This window comes from Triticum urartu, chromosome 1, assembly GCF_003073215.2.
Source record: "Triticum urartu cultivar G1812 chromosome 1, Tu2.1, whole genome shotgun sequence".
Classification (NCBI taxonomy): Eukaryota; Viridiplantae; Streptophyta; class Magnoliopsida; order Poales; family Poaceae; genus Triticum; species Triticum urartu.
The window spans coordinates 326,414,579-326,436,004 of record NC_053022.1 but is presented as its reverse complement, the minus strand read 5'-3'; the positions used below and the strand labels follow the sequence as shown (position 1 = coordinate 326,436,004).

At 43.9% G+C, this 21,426-nt stretch overlaps 1 protein-coding gene across 3 annotated transcripts; it reads left to right on the top strand.

Annotated features, from left to right (window-relative positions):
- Positions 1-17,172: 17,172 nt before the first annotated feature.
- Positions 17,173-21,046, top strand: LOC125510126 (zinc finger HIT domain-containing protein 2). 3 transcript variants are annotated; one of them, XM_048675223.1, is made up of 6 exons: positions 17,173-17,429; positions 17,528-17,600; positions 18,064-18,188; positions 18,678-18,831; positions 19,613-19,654; positions 19,950-21,046. In XM_048675223.1, the coding sequence occupies exons 3-6, from the start codon at positions 18,111-18,113 to the stop codon at positions 20,825-20,827; spliced, it is 1,152 nt and encodes a 383-aa protein (XP_048531180.1). In that variant the 5' UTR covers positions 17,173-17,429; positions 17,528-17,600; positions 18,064-18,110; the 3' UTR covers positions 20,828-21,046. The 3 variants fall into 3 exon arrangements, with proteins under 3 accessions (XP_048531180.1, XP_048531175.1, XP_048531188.1); XM_048675218.1 differs by lacking the exon at positions 18,064-18,188; XM_048675231.1 differs by lacking the exon at positions 17,173-17,429 and having other exon boundaries at positions 17,535-17,600; positions 18,122-18,188.
- The last annotated feature ends 380 nt before the right edge of the window (positions 21,047-21,426 follow it).

The window sequence follows — 21,426 nt, the reverse complement described above, 5'->3', positions numbered from 1 at the left end:
CCATTTGTTTGATGTGCCTCAAAAGTTCAAAGTCATGAGTCTGATTGTGGAGACAGTCAAGAGGACAGCAGCTGATCAGAAGAGAAGTTGTGGGTATGCCCCATAAATTCAGGAGCTCATCAACTCCAAGATGGGCACAGGCAAATATCTATTGGATAAGGAGCACCTGCCCATCTACCCTGAATTCGAAGACAACACTGTTGTCATGAATGAAAATTAACCATCATCAGCTCAAGCACATGAGAAGAGAGAGAAGGCAAGGGCAGAGAAAGCTGCAAAGATGCCAATTGTTAAAGAGGCATCTCAAGTATTCTTGAAGACCAAGCAAGATCAGCTTGGATATCTGATCCAATCCACCTTGCGGATTGAGAAGGGCTTGGCCACCCCGACTCAAAAACAGGAGAGCTTGGAGAGGATCGTTGAGCAGAAATTCTATGATCTTGATGTCAAAGTGACTGAGATTTAGACTGCAGTTGAGCAGCTTCAGGAGGAAGCAGAGGAGAGGAGAGGAGAGGAAAAGCAACCACTGATGCTTTCAAGCGAGTGCCACGAGGTCTAAGGTCTGCTGCAGTGCCAGTCTCAGATACTAGAGTTTTAGTGTCAGCACCAGCAGCTATAGCTGCAGTGCCACCTCCAGCACCCACTCCATCAGCTCCAACTACTTCATCGGAAGCCTTCGTCCTTGGATTTCTCTCTACACCACCTCACGAAGATCAAGCCTGAGATACGTATAACACTATGCATTTTCAAACTTTTTGGTAACTTGTTGCCAAAGGGGGAGAAAAATGTATAGATCATAGGCTTCGAGAGAGAGAGTGTTGCTTTTTATCTCTCTTGCTATTTTGGTTGAACTACTTTATTATGTCCTTGTGTGAGATACTTTATGTCCTTGTGAGATACTTGTTTGATCATGTGTTTGATCATATGCTACCCTTAATGCTTGTTTGATGATATTATCTCTTATATCCCTATATGATCATTCACTTGCTTGGTGATGAGTGCATGTTTTTAACTTCTATCATTTTGAGCGCTCCACCAAGATGTATGTGACATGGAAGAGTAACCCATGATCCTAATCGATTATGCATTTGCATTCAAAAGCAAATTTTAAATAATGCACAAATTTAGGGGGAGCTCTTGCTTATCACATACTTCTCAAAGCGACAATGTTTTTCAATCTTATTATCATTTGTCGAAGCTTTGATCTATATGTTGTCATCAATTACCAAAAAGGGGGAGATTAAAAGTGCAACTATCCTTGGGTGGTTTGGTAATTCCTAACAACATGTAGCTCATTGAGCTAATGCTACTTCAAGATAAACATTTCAGGAAAGCTCAATGATTGGCATGGCATGGATGAGAAATGTGGACCCCTCAAAATGCTAAGGACAAAGGATTGGCTCAAGCTCAAAGCTCAGGACTCTACATTTTTTCATTTTAAGTGATCCAAGATGACATTGAGTCCATAGGAAAAGCTAATACTATCAAGAGGGGGTGAGGTGTTGCTTAATGAGTTTCTTGCTCAAAGTTCTTAGTGATATGCTCCAAAAACCCTCAACTACTTTCTCACATCCACATATGTCCCAAAACAAAAGTCAAACTCGGGCCCACCGAATTTGTCTATCCAGCGCCACCGAGTTTAGTTGACATAGCCACTGCTAGAAACCCTAGTCTTTTCGGTCTTACCGATAGGGATCTCGGTCTCACCGAGATGGGATTGTAATCTCTCTATTTCCCTTCGTAATGTTTCGGTCAAACCGATATGAGCGATCGGTCCCACCGAGATTGCAATGCAAACTCTCTGTTTCCCTTTTGTAATGTTTCGGTACAACCGAGATGAGCAAATCGGTCCCACCGAGTTTGCCTGACCAACTCTCTGTTTGTCTATTACCAAAATCGGTCCCACCGAGTTTGTGTAATCGGTCTCACCGAGATTATGTTATGCCCTAACCCTAACGAAATCGGTCTCACCAAGTTGACATGTCGGTCCCACCGAAAATCCTAACGGTCACATTATGAACTAAATCGGTCTGACCGAGTTTCACGATTCGGTCCCACCGAGTTTGGTAAATTGTGTGTAATGGCTAGATTTTGTGTGGAGGCTATATATACCCCTCCACCCACTATTCATTTGTGGAGAGAGCCATCAGAACAGGCCTACACTTCCAACATACATTTTCTAAGAGAGAACCACCCACACTTGTGTTGAGGTCAAGATATTCCATTCCAACCACATAAATCTTGATCTCTAGCCTTCCCCAAGTTGCTTTCCACTCAAATCATTTTTTCACCAAATCCTATCCTATGAGAGAGAGTTGAGTGTTGGGGAGACTATCATTTGAAGCACAAGAGCAAGGAGTTCATCATCAACACACCATTTGTTACGTCTTGAAGAGTGGTGTCTCCTAGATTGGCTAGGTGTCATTTGGGAGCCTCCGTCAAGATTGTGGAGTTGAACCAAGGAGTTTGTAAGGGCAAGGAGATCGTGTACTTCATGAAGATCTACCCTAGTGAGGCATGTCCTTCGTGGGTGACGGCCATGGTGGGATAGACAAGGTTGCTTCTTCGTGGACCCTTCGTGGGTGGAGCCCTCCGTGGACTCGCGCAGCCGTTACCCTTCGTGACTTGAAGTCTCCATCAACGTGGATGTACGGTAGCACCACCTATCGGAACCACGCCAAAAATCTCCGTGTCTACATTGCGTTTGCTCCCTCCAAACTCCTCCCTTTACCTTCATATGCAATTGTTTTACTTTCCGCTGCTATACTCTTAGAATTGCATGTGTAGGTTGATTGCTTGACTTGTGCTAAGTTGCTAAAATCTGCCAAGAATTAAAATTGGAAAAAGGCTAGATTTTTATTTGGTCAAGTAGTCTAATCACCCCCTCTAGACATACTTTCAATCCTACAGAGCTGGTTGAGTCGGATACCCATTCACCAACGTGAGCTTGATGTCTTCGTTTTGTGTAGCCCCTTGATGATTTGTCCTCCTTTTCTGAATCCTTGCTTCTCTGTGATGTTCTTCGTTCATAACGGTCATCTCTACTCCTCCTTTCTCTTGATGGTGATTCTTCTCTCCTACTTCTTCTCTTGGGAGAATCTTCTCTTCTTTTGTAGGGAGCCATACACTCATTGGAAAAGTGTCCGGGTCTTCCACAATTGTAGCAGTTACGCTCACGACTAGAAGATCTTTTGTCATTGTAGGACCTTGACTTGGAACTTCTTTCCTTACTTTTACTCTTGTAGAACTTGTTGAATTTCTTCACCATTAGGCTCAATTCTTCATTGAAGGTTCGCTTCTCATTTGATGATGTGGGGGCATCACATGAGGCTTTGTAAGCACCACTTGACTTGCTGTGAAGCTCTTCCTTATCCCTAAGTGACATCTCATGAGCAACAATTCTTCCAATGACTTTCGTTGGCTTGAGATCTTTGTAGTTGGGCATCATTTGGATCGATGTGCACATGGTATCATATTTTCCATTCAAGGCTCTTAGGATCTTCTTGATGATGAATCTATCGGTCATCTCTTCACTTCCTAAGCCGGCAATCTCATTTGTGATGAGAGCAAGCCTAGAGTACGTTTCAGCGACACCTTCACCATCCTTCATTTTGAACTTGTCAAGTTGACTTTGAAGCACATCCAATTTGGATTCCTTGACGGAGTCGGTACCTTAGTGCATATCAATCAAAGTATCCCAAATTTCTTTTGCATTCTCAAGATGACTGATTTTGTTGAATTCTTCGGGGCACAATCCGTTGAAGAGAATATCACAAGCTTGAGCATTGTATTGCATCATATTCAACTCTTCCGCGGTAGCTTCACGGTTCGGTTCTCTCCCATCAAAGAATTCACCTTGCAAGCCAATACACACAATAGCCCAAACGGCGGGGTTATGTCCAAAAATATGCATTTTCATCTTATGCTTCCAACTAGCAAAATTTGTACCATCAAAGCAAGGACCTCTACGGTGGTAATTTCCCTCGCTAGACGCCATACTCTCCTAGGTTGTGAAACCAAGGCTATGACCACCAAAAGCTATGGAAATCAAATCAAATGGAGACCAATGCTCTGATACCACTTGTAGGATCGAAAGTATGTCCAGAGGGGGGTGATTAGACTACTTGACCAAATAAAAATCTAGCTTTTTCCCAATTTTAGTTCTTGGCAGATTTTTAGCAACTTTGCACAAGTCAAGCAAATCAACCTACACATGCAATTCTAAGAGTATAGCAGTGGAAAGTAAAACAATTGCATATGAAGGTAAAGGGAGGAGTTTGGAGGGAGCAAACGCAATGTAGACACGGAGATTTTTGGCATGGTTCCGATAGGTGGTGCTATCGTACATCCACGTTGATGAAGACTTCAACCCATGAAGGGTAACCGTTGCGCGAATCCACGGAGGGCTCCACCCACGAAGGGTCCACGAAGAAGCTGAAGGAAATATGCCCTAGAGGCAATAACAAAGTTATTATATATTTCCTTATATCATGATAAATGTTTATTATTCATGCTAGAATTGTATTAACCGAAAACATAATACATGTGTGAATACATAGACAAACAGAGTGTCACTAGTATGCCTCTACTTGACTAGCTCGTTGATTAAAGATGGTTATGTTTCCTAACCATAGACATGAGTTGTCATTTGATTAACGAGATCACATCATTAGGAGAATGATGTGATTGACTTAACCCATTCCGTCATCATAGCACTTGATCATTTAGTTTGTTGCTATTGCTTTCTTCATGGCTTATACATGTTCCTATGACTATGAGATTATGCAACTCCCGTTTACCGAAGGAACACTTTGTGTGCTACCAAACGTCACAACGTAACTGGGTGATTATAAAGGTGCTCTACTGGTGTCTCTGAAGGTACTTGTTGGGTTAGCGTATTTCGAGATTAGGATTTATCACTCCGATTGTCGGAGAGGTATCTCTGGGCCCTCTCGGTAATGCACATCACATAAGCCTTGCAAGCATTGCAACTAATAAGTTAGTTGCGGGATGATGTATTACGGAACGAGTAAAGAGACTTGCCGGTAACGAGATTGAACTAAGTATTGAGATACCGACGATCAAATCTCGGGCAAGTAACATACCGATGACAAAGGGAGCAACGTATGTTGTTATGCGGTCTGACCGATAAAGATCTTCGTAGAATATGTGGGAGCCAATATGAGCATCCAGGTTCCACTATTTGTTATTGACTGAAGACGTGTCTCGGTCATGTCTACATTGTTCTTGAACCCGTAGGGTCCGCATGCTTAAGGTTTCGATGACAGTTATATTATGAGTTTATGAGTTTTGATGTACCGAAGGAGTTCGGAGTCCCGGATGAGATCGGGGACATGACGAAGAGTCTCAAAATGGTCGAGACGTAAAGATCGATATATTGGACGACTATATTTGGGCATCGGAAAGGTTCCGAGTGATTCGGGTATTTTTCGGAGTACCGGAGAGTTACAGGAATACGTATTGGGCCTTATAGGGCCATACGGGAAAGAAGGAAAAGGGCCTCAAGGGTGGCCGCACCCCTCCCCTTGGTCTGGTCCGAATTGGACTAGGGAAGGGGGGCGCCCCCTTCCTTCCTTCTCCTTTTCCCTTCCTCTTTTCCTATTCCATATGGGAGGTGGAATCCTACTAGGACTAGGGAGTCCTAGTAGGACTCCACACTTGGCGCGCCCCCTCCTAGGGCCGGCCTCCTCCTCCCTTGCTCCTTTATATACGGGTGTAGGGGGGCACCCCAAAGACAACAATTGATCCTTGAGATCTATTAGCCGTGTGCGGTGCCCTCCTCCACCATAATCCTCGATAATATTGTAGCGGTGCTTAGGCGAAGCCCTGTGACGGTAGAACATCAAGATCGTCACCACGCCGTCGTGCTGACGGAACTCTTCCCCGACATTCTGCTGGATCGGAGTCCGGGGATCGTCATCGAGCTGAACGTGTGCTAGAACTCGGAGGTGCCGTAGTTTCGGTGCTTGATCGGTCGGGCCGTGAAGACGTACGACTACATCAACCGCGTTGTGCTAACGCTTCCGCTTCCGGTCTACGAGGGTACGTAGACAACACTCTTCCCTCTCGTTGCTATGCATCAGCATGATCTTGCGTGTGCGTAGGAATTTTTTTGAAATTACTATGTTCCCCAACAGTGGCATCCGAGCCTAGGTTTTATGCGTTGATGTTATATGCACGAGTAGAACACAAGTGAGTTGTGGGCGATATAAGTCATACTGCTTACCAGCATGTCATACTTTGGTTTGGCGGTATTGTTGGATGAAGCGGCCCGGATTGACATTACGCGTACGCTTACGCGAGACTGGTTCTACCGATGTGCTTTGCACACAGGTGGCTGGCGGGTGTCAGTTTCTCCAACTTTAGTTGAACCAAGTGTGGCTATGTTCGGTCCTTGCGAAGGTTAAAACAACACCAACTTGACAAACTATCATTGTGGTTTTGATGCGTAGGTAAGAACGGTTCCTTCTAAGCCCGTAGCAGCCACGTAAAACTTGTAACAACAAAGTAGAGGACGTCTAACTTGTTTTTGCAGGGCATGTTGTGATGTGATATGGTCAAGACATGATGCTAAATTTTATTGTATGAGATGATCATGTTTTGTAACCGAGTTATCGGCAACTGGCAAGAGCCATATGGTTGTTGCTTTATTGTATGCAATGCAATTGCGCTGTAATGCTTTACTTTATCACTAAGCAGTAGCAATAGTCGTGGAAGCATAAGATTGGCGAGACGACAACGATGCTACGATGGAGATCAAGGTGTCGCGCCGGTGACGATGGTGATCATGACGGTGCTTCGGAGACGGAGATCACAAGCACGAGATGATGATGGCCATATCATATCACTTATATTGATTGCATGTGATGTTTATCTTTTATGCATCTTATCTTGCTTTGATTGACGGTAGATTATAAGATGATCTCTCACTAAATTTCAAGATAAAAGTGTTCTCCCTGAGTATGCACCGTTGGCAAAGTTCGTCGTGCCCAGACACCACGTGATGATCGGGTGTGATAAGCTCTACGTCCATCTACAATGGGTGCAAGCCAATTTTTGCACACGCAGAATACTCAGGTTAAACTTGACGAGCCTAGCATATGCAGATATGGCCTCGGAACATTGAGACCGAAAGGTCGAGCGTGAATCATATAGTAGATATGATCAACATATTGATGTCATCATTGAAAGCTACTCCATTTCACGTTATGATCGGTTATGGTTTAGTTGATTTGGATCACGTGATCACTTAGAAGATTAGAGGGATGTCTTTCTAAGTGGGAGTTCTTAAGTAATATGATTAATTGAAATTTAATTTATCATGAACTTAGTCCTGGTAGTATTAGCATATCTATGTTGTAGATCAATAGCTCGCGTTTAGCTCCCCTCTTTTATTTTTGATATGTTCCTAGAGAAAACTAAGTTGAAAGATGTTAGTAGCAATGATGCGGATTGGATCCGTGATCTGAGGTTTATCCTCATTGCTGCACATAAGAATTATGTCCTTAATGCACCGCTAGGTGGCATACCTATTGCAGGAGCAGATGCAGACGTCATGAACGTTTGGCTAGCTCAATATGATGACTACTTGATAGTTTAGTGCACCATGCTTAACAACTTAGAATCGGGACTTCAAAGACGTTTTGAACGTCATGGATCATATGGATGTTCCAGGAGTTGAAGTTAATATTTCAAGCAAATACCCGAGTTGAGAGATATGAAGTCTCCAACAAGTTCTATAGCTAAAAGATGGAGGAGAATAGCTCAAGCAGTGAGCATGTGATTAGATTGTCTGGGTACTACAATCGCTTGAATCAAGTGAGAGTTAATCTTCCAGATAAAATAGTGATTGACAGAATTCTCTAGTCACCATCACCAAGTTAGTAGAACTTCGTGATGAACTATGATATGCAAGGGATTACGGAAACGATTCCCAAGCTCTTCGTAATGCTGAAATCGATGAAGGTAGAAATCAAGAAAAATATCAAGTGTTGATGGTAGACAAGACCACTAGTTTCAAGAAAAGGGCAAAGGAAGAAGGGGAACTTCAAGAAGAACGGCAAGCAAGTTGCTGCTCAAGTGAAGAAGCCCAAGTCTGGTCCTAAGCCTGAGACTAAGTGCTTCTACTGCAAAGAGACTGGTCACTGGAAGCGGAACTACCCCAAGTATTTGGCGGATAAGAAGGATGGCAAAGTGAACAAAGGTATATTTGATATACAGATTATTGATGTGTATTTTACTAGTGTTCGTAGCAACCCCTCGGTATTTGATATTGGTTCAGTTGCTAAGAGTAGTAACTAGAAACGGGAGTTGCAGAATGAACATAGACTAGTTAAGGGTGAAGTGACGATGTGTGTTGGAAGTGGTTCCAAGATTGATATGATCATCATCGCACACTCCCTATACTTTTGGGATTAGTGTTGAACCTAAATAAGTGTTATTTGGTGTTTGCGTTGAGCATGAATATGATTTGATCATGTTTATTGCAATACGGTTATTCATTTAAGTAAGAGAATAAATTGTTGTTCTATTTACATGAATAAAACCTTATATGGTTACACACCCAATGAAAATGGTTCGTTGGATCTCAATCGTAGTGATACACATATTCATAATATTGAAACCAAAAGATGCAAAGTTAATAATGATGGTGCAATTTATTTGTGGCACTGCCGTTTAGGTCATATTGGTGTAAAGTGCATGAAGAAAATCCATGCTGATGGGCTTTTGGAATCACTTTGATTATAAATCAGTTGATGCTTGCGAACCATGCCTCATGGGCAAGATGACTAAGACTCCGTTCTCCGGAACAATGGAGCGAGCAACTGACTTATTGGAAATAATACATACTGATGTATGCGGTCCGATGAGTGTTAAGGCTCACGGCAAGTATCGTTATTTTCTGACCTTCACAGATGATTTGAGCGGATATGGGTATATCTACTTAATGAAACACAAGTCTGAAACATTTGAAAAGTTCAAAGAATTTCAGAGTGAAGTGGAGAATCATCGTAACAAGAAAATAAAAGTTTCTACGATATGATCGCAGAGGTAAAATATTTGAGTTAAGAGTTTGGCCTTCAGTTAAAACAATGTGAAATAGTTTCACTACTCACGCCACCTGGAACACCACAGTGTAATGGTGTGTCCGAACGTCATAACCGTACTTTATTAGATATGGTGCGATCTATGATGTCTCTTACCGATCTACCACTATCGTTTTGGGGTTATGCATTAGAGACAACTACATTCACGTTAAATAGGGCACCATCTAATCCGTTGAGACGACACCGTATGAACTATGGTTTGGCAAGAAACCTAAGCTGTCGTTTCTTAAAGTTTGAGGTTGCAATACTTATGTGAAAAAGTTTCAACCTGATAAACTCTAACCCAAATCGGAGAAGTGTGTGTTCATAGAATACCCAAAAGAAAATGTTGGGTACACCTTCTATCACAGATCCAAAGGCAATATATTCGTTGCTTTGAATGGATCCTTTCTAGAAAAGGAGTTTTTCTCGAAAGAAGTGAGTGGGAGGAAAGTAGAACTTGATGAGGTAACTGTACCTGCTCCCTTATTGGAAAGTAGTTCATCACAGAAATCTGTTCCTGTGACTACTACACCGATTAGTGAGGAAGCTAATGATGATGATCATGTAACTTCAGATCAAGTTACTACCGAATCTCGTAGGTAAACCAGAGTGAGATCCGCACCAGAGTTGTACGATAATCCTGTTCTGGAGGTCATGTTACTTGACCATGATGAGCCTACGAACTATGAGGAAGCAATGATGAGCCCAGATTCTGCGAAATGGCTTGAGGCCATGAAATCTGAGATGAGATCCATGTATGAGAACAAATTATGGACTTTGATTGACTTGCCCAATGATCGGCGAGCCATTGAGATTAAATGGATCTTCAAGAGGAGGACGGACGCTGATAGTAGTGTTACTATCTACAAAGCTAAAATTGTCGCAAAAAGGTTTTCGACAAGTTCAAAGTGTTGACTACGATGAGAGTTTCTCACTCGTGTCTATGCTTAAGTCTGTCCAAATCATGTTAGCAATTGCCGCATTTTATGAAATCTGGCAAATGGATAAACAAAACTGCATTCCTTAATGGATTTATTAAAGAAGAGTTGTATATGATGCAACCAGAAGGTTTTGTCAATCCTAAAGGTACTAACAAAATATGCAAGCTCCAGCGATCCATCTATGGACTGGTGCAAGCATCTCGGAGTTGGAATATATGCTTTGATAAGTTGATCAAAGCATATAGTTTTATACAGACTTGCGGTGAAGCCTGTATTTACAAGAAAGTGAGTGGGAGCACTACAACATTTCTGATAAGTATATGTGAAAGACATATTGTTGATCAGAGATAATGTAGAATTATTCTGCAAAGCATAAAGGAATGTTTGAAAGGAGTTTTTCAAAGAAATACCTTAGTGAAGCTGCTTACATATTGAGCATCAAGATCTATAGAGATAGATCAAGACGCTTGATAAGTTTTTCAATGAGTACATACCTTGACAAGATTTTGAAGTAGTTCAAAATGGAACAGTCAAAGAAGGAGTTCTTGCCTGTGTTACAAAGGTGTGAAGTTGAGTAAGACTCAAAACCCGACCACGGCAGAAGATAGAGAGAGAATGAAAGTCATTCCCTATGCCTTAGCCATAGGTTCTATAAAGTATGCCATGCTATGTACCAGACCTATTGTATACCCTGCCCTGAGTTTGGCAAAGGAGTACAATAGTGATCTAGGAGTAGATCACTAGACATTGGTCAAAATTATCCTTAGTGGAATAAGGATATGTTTCTCTATTATGGAAGTGACAAAAGGTTCGTCGTAAAGGGTTACGTCGATGCAAATTTTGACACTGATCCAGATGACTCTAATTCTTAATCTGGATACATATTGAAAGTGGGAGCAATTAGCTAGAGTAGCTCGGTGCAGAGCATTGTTGACATAGATATTTGCAAAATACTTACGGATCTGAATGTGGCAGACCCGTTGACTAAAATTCTCTCACAAGCAAAACATGATCACACCTCAGTACTCTTTGGGTGTTAATCACATAGCGATGTGAACTAGATTATTGACTCTAGTAAACCCTTTGGGTGTTGGTCACATGTCGATGTGAACTATGGGTGTTAATCACATGGTGATGTGAACTATTGATGTTAAATCACATGGCGATGTGAACTAGATTATTGACTCTAGTGCAAGTGGGAGACTGAAGGAAATATGCCCTAGAGGCAATAATAAATTTATTATATATTTCCTTATATCATGATAAATGTTTATTATTCATGCTAGAATTGTATTAACCGGAAACATAATACATGTGTGAATACATAGACAAACAGAGTGTCACTAGTATGCCTCTACTTGACTAGCTCGTTGATTAAAGATGGTTATGTTTCCTAACCATAGACATAAGTTGTCATTTAATTAACGAGATCACATCATTAGGAGAATGATGTGATTGAGTTGACCCATTCCGTTAGCATAGCACTTGATCGTTTAGTTTGTTGCTATTGCTTTCTTCATGACTTATACATGTTCCTATGACTATGAGATTATGCAACTCCCGTTTACCGGAGGAACACTTTGTGTGCTACCAAACGTCACAACGTAACTGGGTGATTATAAAGGTGCTCTACAGGTGTCTCCGAAGGTACTTGTTGGGTTGGCGTATTTCGAGATTAGGATTTATCACTCCGATTGTCGGAGAGGTATCTCTGGGCCCTCTCGGTAATGCACATCACATAAGCCTTGCAAGCATTGCAACTAATAAGTTAGTTGCGGGATGATGCATTACGGAACGAGTAAAGAGACTTGCCGGTAACGAGATTGAACTAGGTATTGAGATACCGACGATCAAATCTCGGGCAAGTAACATACCGATGACAAAGGGAACAACGTATGTTGTTATGCGGTCTAACCGATAAAGATCTTCGTAGAATATGTGGGAGCCAATATGAGCATCCAGGTTCCGCTATTGGTTATTGACCGAAGACGTGTCTCGGTCATGTCTACATTGTTCTCGAACCCGTAGGGTCCGCACGCTTAAGGTTTCGATGACAGTTATATTATGAGTTTATGAGTTTTGATGTATCGAAGGAGTTTGGAGTCCCGGATGAGATCGGGGACATGACGAGGAGCCTCGAAATGGTCGAGACGTAAAGATCGATATATTGGACGACTATATTCGGACATCGGAAAGGTTCCGAGTGATTCGGGTATTTTTCGGAGTACCGGAGAGTTACTACGTATTGGGCCTTATTGGGCCATACGGGAAAGAAGGAAAAGGGCCTGAAGGGTGGCCGCACCCCTCCCCTTGGTCTGGTCCGAATTGGACTAGGGAAGGGGGCGCCCCCTTCCTTCCTTCTCCTTTTCCCTTCCTCTTTTCCTATTCCATATGGGAGGTGGAATCCTACTAGGACTAGGGAGTCCTAGTAGGACTCCACACTTGGCGCGCCCCCTCCTAGGGCCGGCCTCCTCCTCCCTTTCTCCTTTATATACGGGTGCAGGGGGGCACCCCAAAGACAACAATTGATCCTTGAGATCTATTAGCCGTGTGCGGTGCCCTCCTCCACCATAAACCTCGATAATATTGTAGCGGTGCTTAGGCGAAGCCCTGCGACGGTAGAACATCAAGATCGTCACCACGCCATCGTGCTGACGGAACTCTTCCCCGACATTCTGCTGGATCGGAGTCCGGGGATCGTCATCGAGCTGAACGTGTGCTAAAACTCGGAGGTGCCGTAGTTTCGGTGCTTGATCGGTCGGGCCGTGAAGACGTACGACTACATCAACCGCGTTGTGCTAACGCTTCCGCTTCCGGTCTACGAGGGTACGTAGACAACACTCTCCCCTCTCGTTGCTATGCATCACCATGATCTTGCGTGTGCGTAGGAATTTTTTTAAAATTACTATGTTCCCCAACAGTGGCATCCGAGCCTAGGTTTTATGCGTTGATGTTATATGCACGAGTAGAACACAAGTGAGTTGTGGGCGATATAAGTCATACTGCTTACCAGCATGTCATACTTTGGTTTGGCGGTATTGTTGGATGAAGCGGCCCGGACCGACATTACGCGTACGCTTACGCGAGACTGGTTCTACCGACGTGCTTTGCACACAGGTGGCTGGCGGGTGTCAGTTTCTCCAACTTTAGTTGAACCAAGTGTGGCTACGCCCGGTCCTTGCGAAGGTTAAAATAGCACCAACTTGACAAACTATCGTTGTGGTTTTGATGCGTAGGTAAGAACGGTTCTTGCTAAGCCCGTAGCAGCCACGTAAAACTTGCAACAACAAAGTAGAGGATGTCTAAATTGTTTTTGCAGGGCATGTTGTGATGTGATATGGTCAAGACATGATGCTAAATTTTATTGTATGATCTGATCATGTTTTGTAACCGAGTTATCGGCAACTGGCAGGAGCCATATGGTTGTTGCTTTATTGTATGCAATGCAATTGCACTGTAATGCTTTACTTTATCACTAAGCGGTAGCGATAGTCGTGGAAGCATAAGATTGGCGAGACGACAACGATGCTACGATGGAGATCAAGGTGTCGCGCCGGTGACGATGGTGATCATGACGGTGCTTCGGAGATGGAGATCACAAGCACGAGATGATGATGGCCATATCATATCACTTATATTGATTGCATGTGATGTTTATCTTTTATGCATCTTATCTTGCTTTGATTGACGGTAGCATTATAAGATGATCTCTCACTAAATTTCAAGATAAAAGTGTTCTCCCTGAGTATGCACCATTGCCAAAGTTCGTCGTGCCCAGACACCACGTGATGATCGGGTGTGATAAGCTCTACGTCCATCTACAATGAGTGCATGCCAGTTTTTGCACACGCAGAATACTCAGGTTAAACTTGACGAGCCTAGCATATGCAGATATGGCCTCGGAACATTGAGACCGAAAGGTCGAGCGTGAATCATATAGTAGATATGATCAACATATTGATGTTCACCATTGAAAGCTACTCCATTTCACGTGATGATCGGTTATGGTTTAGTTGATTTGGATCAGGTGATCACTTAGAAGATTAGAGGGATGTCTTTCTAAGTGGGAGTTCTTAAGTAATATGATTAATTGAACTTTAATTTATCATGAACTTAGTCCTGGTAGTATTAGCATATCTATGTTGTAGATCAATAGCTCGCGTTTAGCTCCCCTGTTTTATTTTTGATATGTTCCTAGAGAAAACTAAGTTGAAAGATGTTAGTAGCAATGATGCGGATTGGATCCGTGATCTGAGGTTTATCCTCATTGCTGCACAGAAGAATTATGTTCTTAATGCACCGCTAGGTGGCAGACCTATTGCAGGAGCAGATGCAGACGTCATGAACGTTTGGCTAGCTCAATATGATGACTACTTGATAGTTTAGTGCACCATGCTTAACAACTTAGAATCGGGACTTCAAAAACGTTTTGAACATCATGGATCGTATGGATGTTCCAGGAGTTGAAGTTAATATTTCAAGCAAATACCCGAGTTGAGAGATATGAAGTCTCCAACAAGTTCTATAGCTAAAAGATGGAGGAGAATAGCTCAAGCAGTGAGCATGTGCTCAGATTGTCTGGGTACTACAATCGCTTGAATCAAGTGGGAGTTAATCTTCCAGATAAAATAGTGATTGACAGAATTCTCTAGTCACCACCACCAAGTTAGTAGAACTTCGTGATGAACTATGATATGCAAGGGATTACGGAAACGATTCCCAAACTCTTCGTGATGCTGAAATCGACGACGGTAGAAATCAAGAAAAATATCAAGTGTTGATGGTAGACAAGACCACTAGTTTCAAGAAAAGGGCAAAGGGAAGAAGGGGAACTTCAAGAAGAACGGCAAGCAAATTGCTGCTCAAGTGAAGAAGCACAAGTCTGGTCCTAAGCCTGAGACTAAGTGCTTCTACTGCAAAGGGACTGATCACTGGAAGCGGAACTGCCCCAAGTATTTGGCGGATAAGAAGGATATATAGCCTCCACACAAAATCTAACCGTTACACACAATTTACCAAACTCGGTGGGACCGAATCATGAAACTTGGTCGGACCGATTTAGTTCAAAATATGAACGTTAGGATTTTCGGTAGGACCGACACGTCAACTCGGTGGGACCGATGTCATTAGGGTTAGTGCATAACGTAATCTCGGTGAGACCGATTACACAAACTCGGTTGGACCGATTTTGGTAATAGACAAACAGAGAGTTGGTCAGGCAATCTCGGTGGGACCGATTCGCTCTTTCGGTAGGACCGAAACGTTACGAAAGGGAAACAGAGAGTTTGCATTGCAATCTCGGTGGGACCGATCGCTCATCTCGGTTGGACCGAAATGTTACGAAGGGATACTGAGAGATTACAATCCCATCTCGGTGAGACCGAGGTCCCTATCGGTGAGACCGAAAAGACTAGGGTTTCTGGCAGTGGCTATGTCAAGAGAACTCGGTGGTGCCGGATAGAGAATTTCGGTGGGGCCGAGTTTAACTTTTGGTTTGGGACATATGTGGATATGAGAAAGTAGTTGAAGGCTTTGGAGCATATCACTAAGCATTTTGAGCAAGAAACTCATTAAGCAACACCTCACCCCCTCTTGATAGTATTGGCTTTTCCTATGGAGTCAATGTGATCTTGGATCACTAAAATGAGAAATGTAGAGTCTTGTGCTTTGAGCTTGACCCAATCCTTTTATCCTTAGCATTGTGAGGGGTCCACTTTCTAATCCATGCCATATCAATCATTGAGCTTTCCTGAAATATTTATCTTGAAATAGCATTAGATCAATAAGCTATATGTTGTTAGGAATTACCAAAACCACCCAGGGATAATTGCACCTTCACCGCCCACCATCGGCGCCCCGTTGGTGGACGCCAACTATTACGCCTGCCGGCGCTGGAAGTACGACGCCCACGATGCGTGGTTGTCGGCGGCGTATTCGGGGAGGGCGCGCTGCTCCTTCAGCAGGGACGCCCTCACGCGATCGACCTCGGCGGCGAAGATGCCGGGGCGCGCGTCGAGTTCAGGCACCGACGGGATGGGGACACCCCCGTTGCTGAGCCTCCACCTCGTCGGCCCGGCGCGCATGTCCCGCGGCACCGGGATGTTGGCCTCGAACAGGAGGTGCGCCTCCCACTCGTGGAGCGAGCGGCGGCCGAAGCCGTTGGCCGCCGCCGCGTCGCCGGGGAAGCGTTCGACCATCGCTGAGAAGGGAAGTGGAGATAGGCTGGGCTCGGCGGCGGACGGGAAAGAGGCAGAGCTCGGCGACTGTTTTGGACTCGGGCTAATGTGGCCAGCGGTGAGGGGGAGCCGCGGGTTTTATCGCCCCACATCGTGTGTACGCGTGTCGGAAGGGGAGGCGTCGCCGTGCCCGCCCGCCCGTGACGCGCCGCCATGAAGAATCAATGGCAAGGCTGACCGGCGGCAGTTCTGCCATTGATTCTTCGCGGGAAACCGAGGTGTTTTGGGGAAGATGAGGCGCGTGTCGCTGACTCGGCGGACCCGCGTCTCTTTCGCGCAAAACCGCTCGCCCTGGCGCCCCCAGGCGTCCCCCAGCGCGTCGGGTTCGGCCTAGGACCGCCGGCGCCAGTTTCGGCCCAAACCAACGAAGAAGGGGCTCCTGGAGGCGCGATTGAGCCGATTTTTGAGCGTCAGCGTGAAAAAAACGCCTGAGGAGGGTCTATTAAAGCCGCGGCTGGAGATGCTCTAAAGCACGACTGGAAGTGGACGTGCTCCTTTACAGCTTAAAATCTGTGATCACCAATCCTTTTTCTAATAATCTAAAAAGAAAAGATTATCATCAATTTAACTTATCGAAACTACTGGGCAGACGATTCAGTCTGCACAACAACCAAACGACGGCAAATCCAACCGTCCACTGTACTTGGATGATATGAATGGACAAAGTGATATGCGATGTCGTGCAGAATTCATACGCACAACGTCGTGTGTAGCAGCGCTCTGAACTTATACACAGTTTAAAATTTACTAAAAACCAATAAATTTTGTAGCTGTAAATGTTACTTCCTCTGTAAAGAAATATAAAAGCGTGTACGGAGGAAGTAGCAAACGAAAATATTCGATAGCCAGTTTTTACTCCCTCTGTCGAGGGTAATATGGACTTTTCTCTCTTCTCATCCTCCGCGTCCAGCTTCGAGCGTCTCTTCCAGTTTCAGCTTCGAGAAAGCTCGCCGCTCGCCGCCACGCCGGGAAGGAATCGCCCCAAAAAGCCCGCGCGCACCGGAGGGTCAGCGCACGAGAAGCGGGAGCAGCCACCACTCGCCGGCGATGGAGAGGGTCGTGGTGGTCTCCGAGGACGCCGCCGCCTCGGTCTCCTCCGGCCCGTCCTCCTCCTTCGCGGAAACCAGGGTCATCTGCCGCGTGTGCGTCCTCACCGCCCCCCGCTCCCTCCCTACGTTTTTCTCTCCTCTGGCTTGTCTAATCCTGATGATTGACATTCGCGCGTCTGGTGTTTGTGCAGATGTCAGAAGCAGTTCGCGCAGTACACTTGTCCACGCTGCAACTCCCGCTACTGCTCGCTTACGTGCTACAAGGTGTGTCCTTCTCCCCCTTCCTTGTTTCTCTCTGCGCGTTATCTGCCTGAAAGTTTGTGGCACAGCGCTGGAAGTTTAACGATCTCTCATTTGGTTATGCCCACGCGGTGTTCGTCGAATTGCCGCAGTGGAGCTGTAAACTTTTGTCGGAAACGGTATTCAGAGTATACACTTTTCTGACAACTTCCTTGTTGCTTTTCATACTGCATGCAGCTGTTTCGTTGCAAAACAGGCTAAAACGAAAATGTGGGGACATAGTTAGCTTTTGAGTGTTTATCTAGGAATTGCCTCTTTGCGTCAGTCTGATGTGAATTTCTGAAAAAAGTCGCAATGCGTCATGCTACACCAATAATAATGGCGCCATGCTGGATTTTAGTAACGTGCATGTATTTATAAGATTACTAGAGCAAACCAATTGAAAGGACGGAAGTAACTATGCATTTTCCCTGTTTTTGTGTCATAGGTTATTTGAGATACATGGAAACATAGTTCGGATCTGTTAACATTTCGATGGGATGCAGTGGTGGAGCCAGCACCTGGCGAGCCTGGGTTCCCACAGTGCATCTCCTTCATACTCTATTAGAGAAAGTAAGTTCAGTTAAGAGTTAATCCGGGCAAAATCTTATCAACTTTCGCTGCACATATGTCTTGCCCTGGCTCTTTAATGAGCAGACTCCGCCACTGACATTAAGGTGTAGAAATTTGGAGGAGGCTGGGATTTGGGTCACATGCAATTAGGTACCATAGTTCACATCTGCTTGCTACTCTGAACAGGGATGGATCTATATAAGTACATTCACCAGTTAGTATGAGGAAAAATATGTGCATGTTGGTACTGTGGAAGACTGGTTCTGTGGGGTTATATTGCGTTGTTTTGTTCACTGCTGAATGCCGTAATTTTCGTTACCGTGATTTTTCCGTCGATAAGCTGTGGAATTGTGTGTCTTCTTCAGTACGCGTGTAGGTACTGTGGAAGATTGGTATTTGACTATTTTCAGTGTTTGCAGTTAGCTTTACATCAAAGGGTTTTATTGCTAGGTATATAATGTAATATTTTGTTTCATTCTTGTTTAATAGGGGCATAGTGTGCAATGCACTGAGTCATTTATGCGTGAGAATGTTACGGAGGAGCTTAAGCAAATTCAGCCTGAAGATGAATCAAAAAGGAAGATGCTTGATATACTCAGACGGTTCCACTTGGAAGAAGAAATGGAGTCCGATGGTGAAGATGGTATGTTGGTTTAACAAGATTTTGTTTGTTATATGCACGTATGCTTGACAACCATAGAGCATAGTGTATCCCTTGGTTTACGCACAGGCGCTCCTGCAGTCTTCTGCACTTCAGATGTGTATGCATTCTTATTGAGGCTTTCATAGCTGTCAACTATTGCTTCAATGTGTCTGATTATCTCTGTAGTCATATTGAGCTTTCTTGAAGTGTTGTTTTAGGAATTATCTTCTGGTTTTTCAGTCCTGCAAAAGTATGATTTCTGTTTGTGTACCATTTCCTCTCAAAACTGTTAGTAATTGGCATGGAGGCTTATACTGTAGAAGGCACTATAAAAGTGGATCCCTGTGTTTTCAGTTAAGATTTCTAATTGCAGTCTTATTGCTTTGAGATGCTCAGCTGAGCTCTTTTTATTCTCTGTTCGTCTATAGGTGTACAAGTAGCAAACTAGATGATAGATAACAAACAAGATAGTTGACATATGGTACGATTTCTTCTTGGTGCTTATATCTAGTTGTAATAGTTACCGTTGTAGAAAGTATTGCTTACAGGCTGCAATTGCATAAAAATGGTTGAAATTAAGGTTACTGGGCAAAAGGTGAACATTACAATTTACAATTTAGTTCGACACAGTTAGTTGGAACTGCCTTTTGTGAAATCATTGTATGCGTCCTTCGGGTGATTATTGATAGACACTGAACTATCTTGTAGATAATTTATCTGTTCTTTTATGCCATCAGTGATTTCACTTTCGCAATGCTGAACATTTTTTTTTACCCTGCAGAGTCAATGTTGTCAGAGGAGCTTATTCAGAAAGCCATCTCTGGTATGCTACATTTACTCCTGACCTTTATAATTGTGATAACTCAGTAGCATCTTGTAACACTATGGTAGGTTCTTTAACTAACTTGTTCATGTTGCAGTTTTGTTGTGTGATGTTTAAGTGTAGCTTAGATGTAAATGGCATTAGCCAATCATTTTGTAGCACCTCCCTTTTCCTGCACATTTGTATTTTATTAAGCCTTTGCCGTTCTACATTGGATGTATTGTTGAACCAGCAGATTTCCGCATTGTCCGTCAGGTTCTGCGTTGAGTTCTTATTTGTTCTTTCTACTAAATAGGTGACGAAATCAAGCTTGAGGACCTCTCTGATGATGAAATCAAACGATTTCGTCAAGCTCTGGCCTCTGGTGAACTCAGCAAGATGATTGAACCATGGACTCCATGGTGGAAAAATCCTTCTGCTCAGTCGATCTCTCTTAGTCATGATGGGACCCAGCTTATCAGACAAATAAGTACAGACGATACTACTTTATCAGATCCAATGACCGCGTCAGAATCTATCATCCATGAAATACCAGAAGGGCCAGAATCTCCTCTCCCATCACTCAAACAGCTAACCAGGGCAGAGCCATCTCCTTTGCTCACTGTTCACTTAGTTGATATTCTCTACAGTTACTGCTTCACACTTCGCCTCTACAATGGTGATTGGCAGTCTGATCCTTTGGGTGCTTCAACTGTTGCCTTGTCTATGTCGAAAGTCATGGGGGACGGCGCTAAACCTGAGACAGTATCTGAAGCGCTCACGACGTGCATAGAGGAGACATGCTCCCCAGCTTACAGGCACACCGGAGGTTTCAGGTTTGCTATTGGACTTGTGGATGATATCATCACAATCCTCTCCTTAGGAGGCAATGCAGTGGTTTGTGCATTGTGTGACTTCCACAGGCTCTTCCAAGCTGGTGAGAGCATCCTCAAGGAAGACAAAATGGGCGAGACGGAAAAGGCACGGAGCTTCAAAAAGCTCCATGCCGCGGGTAGGAAGCTGTTCTTCATGACATGCTGGGCTCATGAGCAGCCAAGTGAGGCCTGGCCATCGTTGGCTCGCATCGTTGAGGTGCAGAAAGCGGCTTTTGAGGAGCTGGACAGTGGAAGCGGACTGAGGAAGGCAGGTAGAAAGAACAACCCTCAGTCCAAGGTTCTGATCGAGGAGGTGTAAGCATATCAACGCAGTACTGCTGGAATAACCACACTGTTTTCTCACCACCCTTTTGGTATCTCTCAGCTGTATCACTTGATCCTTGTGCCCTGCTATATCTTTAAGTGCAGTGGCTTAAATGTATAAATTGTCATCTTTGGAAGATGTGATAGTTTACATTTCTGAAGTTCTGATATTAAAGCGACCTGGTTAATCACATTTCCGAGCGAATATTGCTCATATCAACATGCTATCTGTGGCGCTAACTTTCAGTTCCAGCAAAATAAATAACAGTTTCGTAGTAGAGTATTGTGCTAGAAGTATTTTCTGAGCATCTGAGTATCCTTTTTCTCAGGACTAGCTAATTGCCGGTGAGTTGCAACGGGGCATGCATATTTTATTGGTTCAACTCTTATTGAGTGGCTCACCTACTATGTCTGCCCTCATAATCCCAATCCAATCTTATCACCTACGTCAATGGCTCATCGGGTCAAAATCTCCTTCCATTGCCATTAACACACACTTTTCAATTTCAAACACATAATTGTGGAGTTGTGTACATGGAGATTCGGCGAAGGAAAAAAAATCCATACATGAAGGGTCATCAATATCTGCATGAC

Excerpts from the sequence above, each read along its gene's own strand:
- LOC125510126 (XM_048675218.1), top strand. The coding sequence starts at position 17,335 with ATGGAGAGGGTCGTGGTGGTCTCCGAGGACGCCGCCGCCTCGGTCTCC. Across the intron at positions 17,430-17,527 it reads ACCAGGGTCATCTGCCGCGT|ATGTCAGAAGCAGTTCGCGC; the intron begins GTGCGTCCTCAC and ends GTGTTTGTGCAG. Across the intron at positions 19,655-19,949 it reads TATTCAGAAAGCCATCTCTG|GTGACGAAATCAAGCTTGAG; the intron begins GTATGCTACATT and ends TCTACTAAATAG.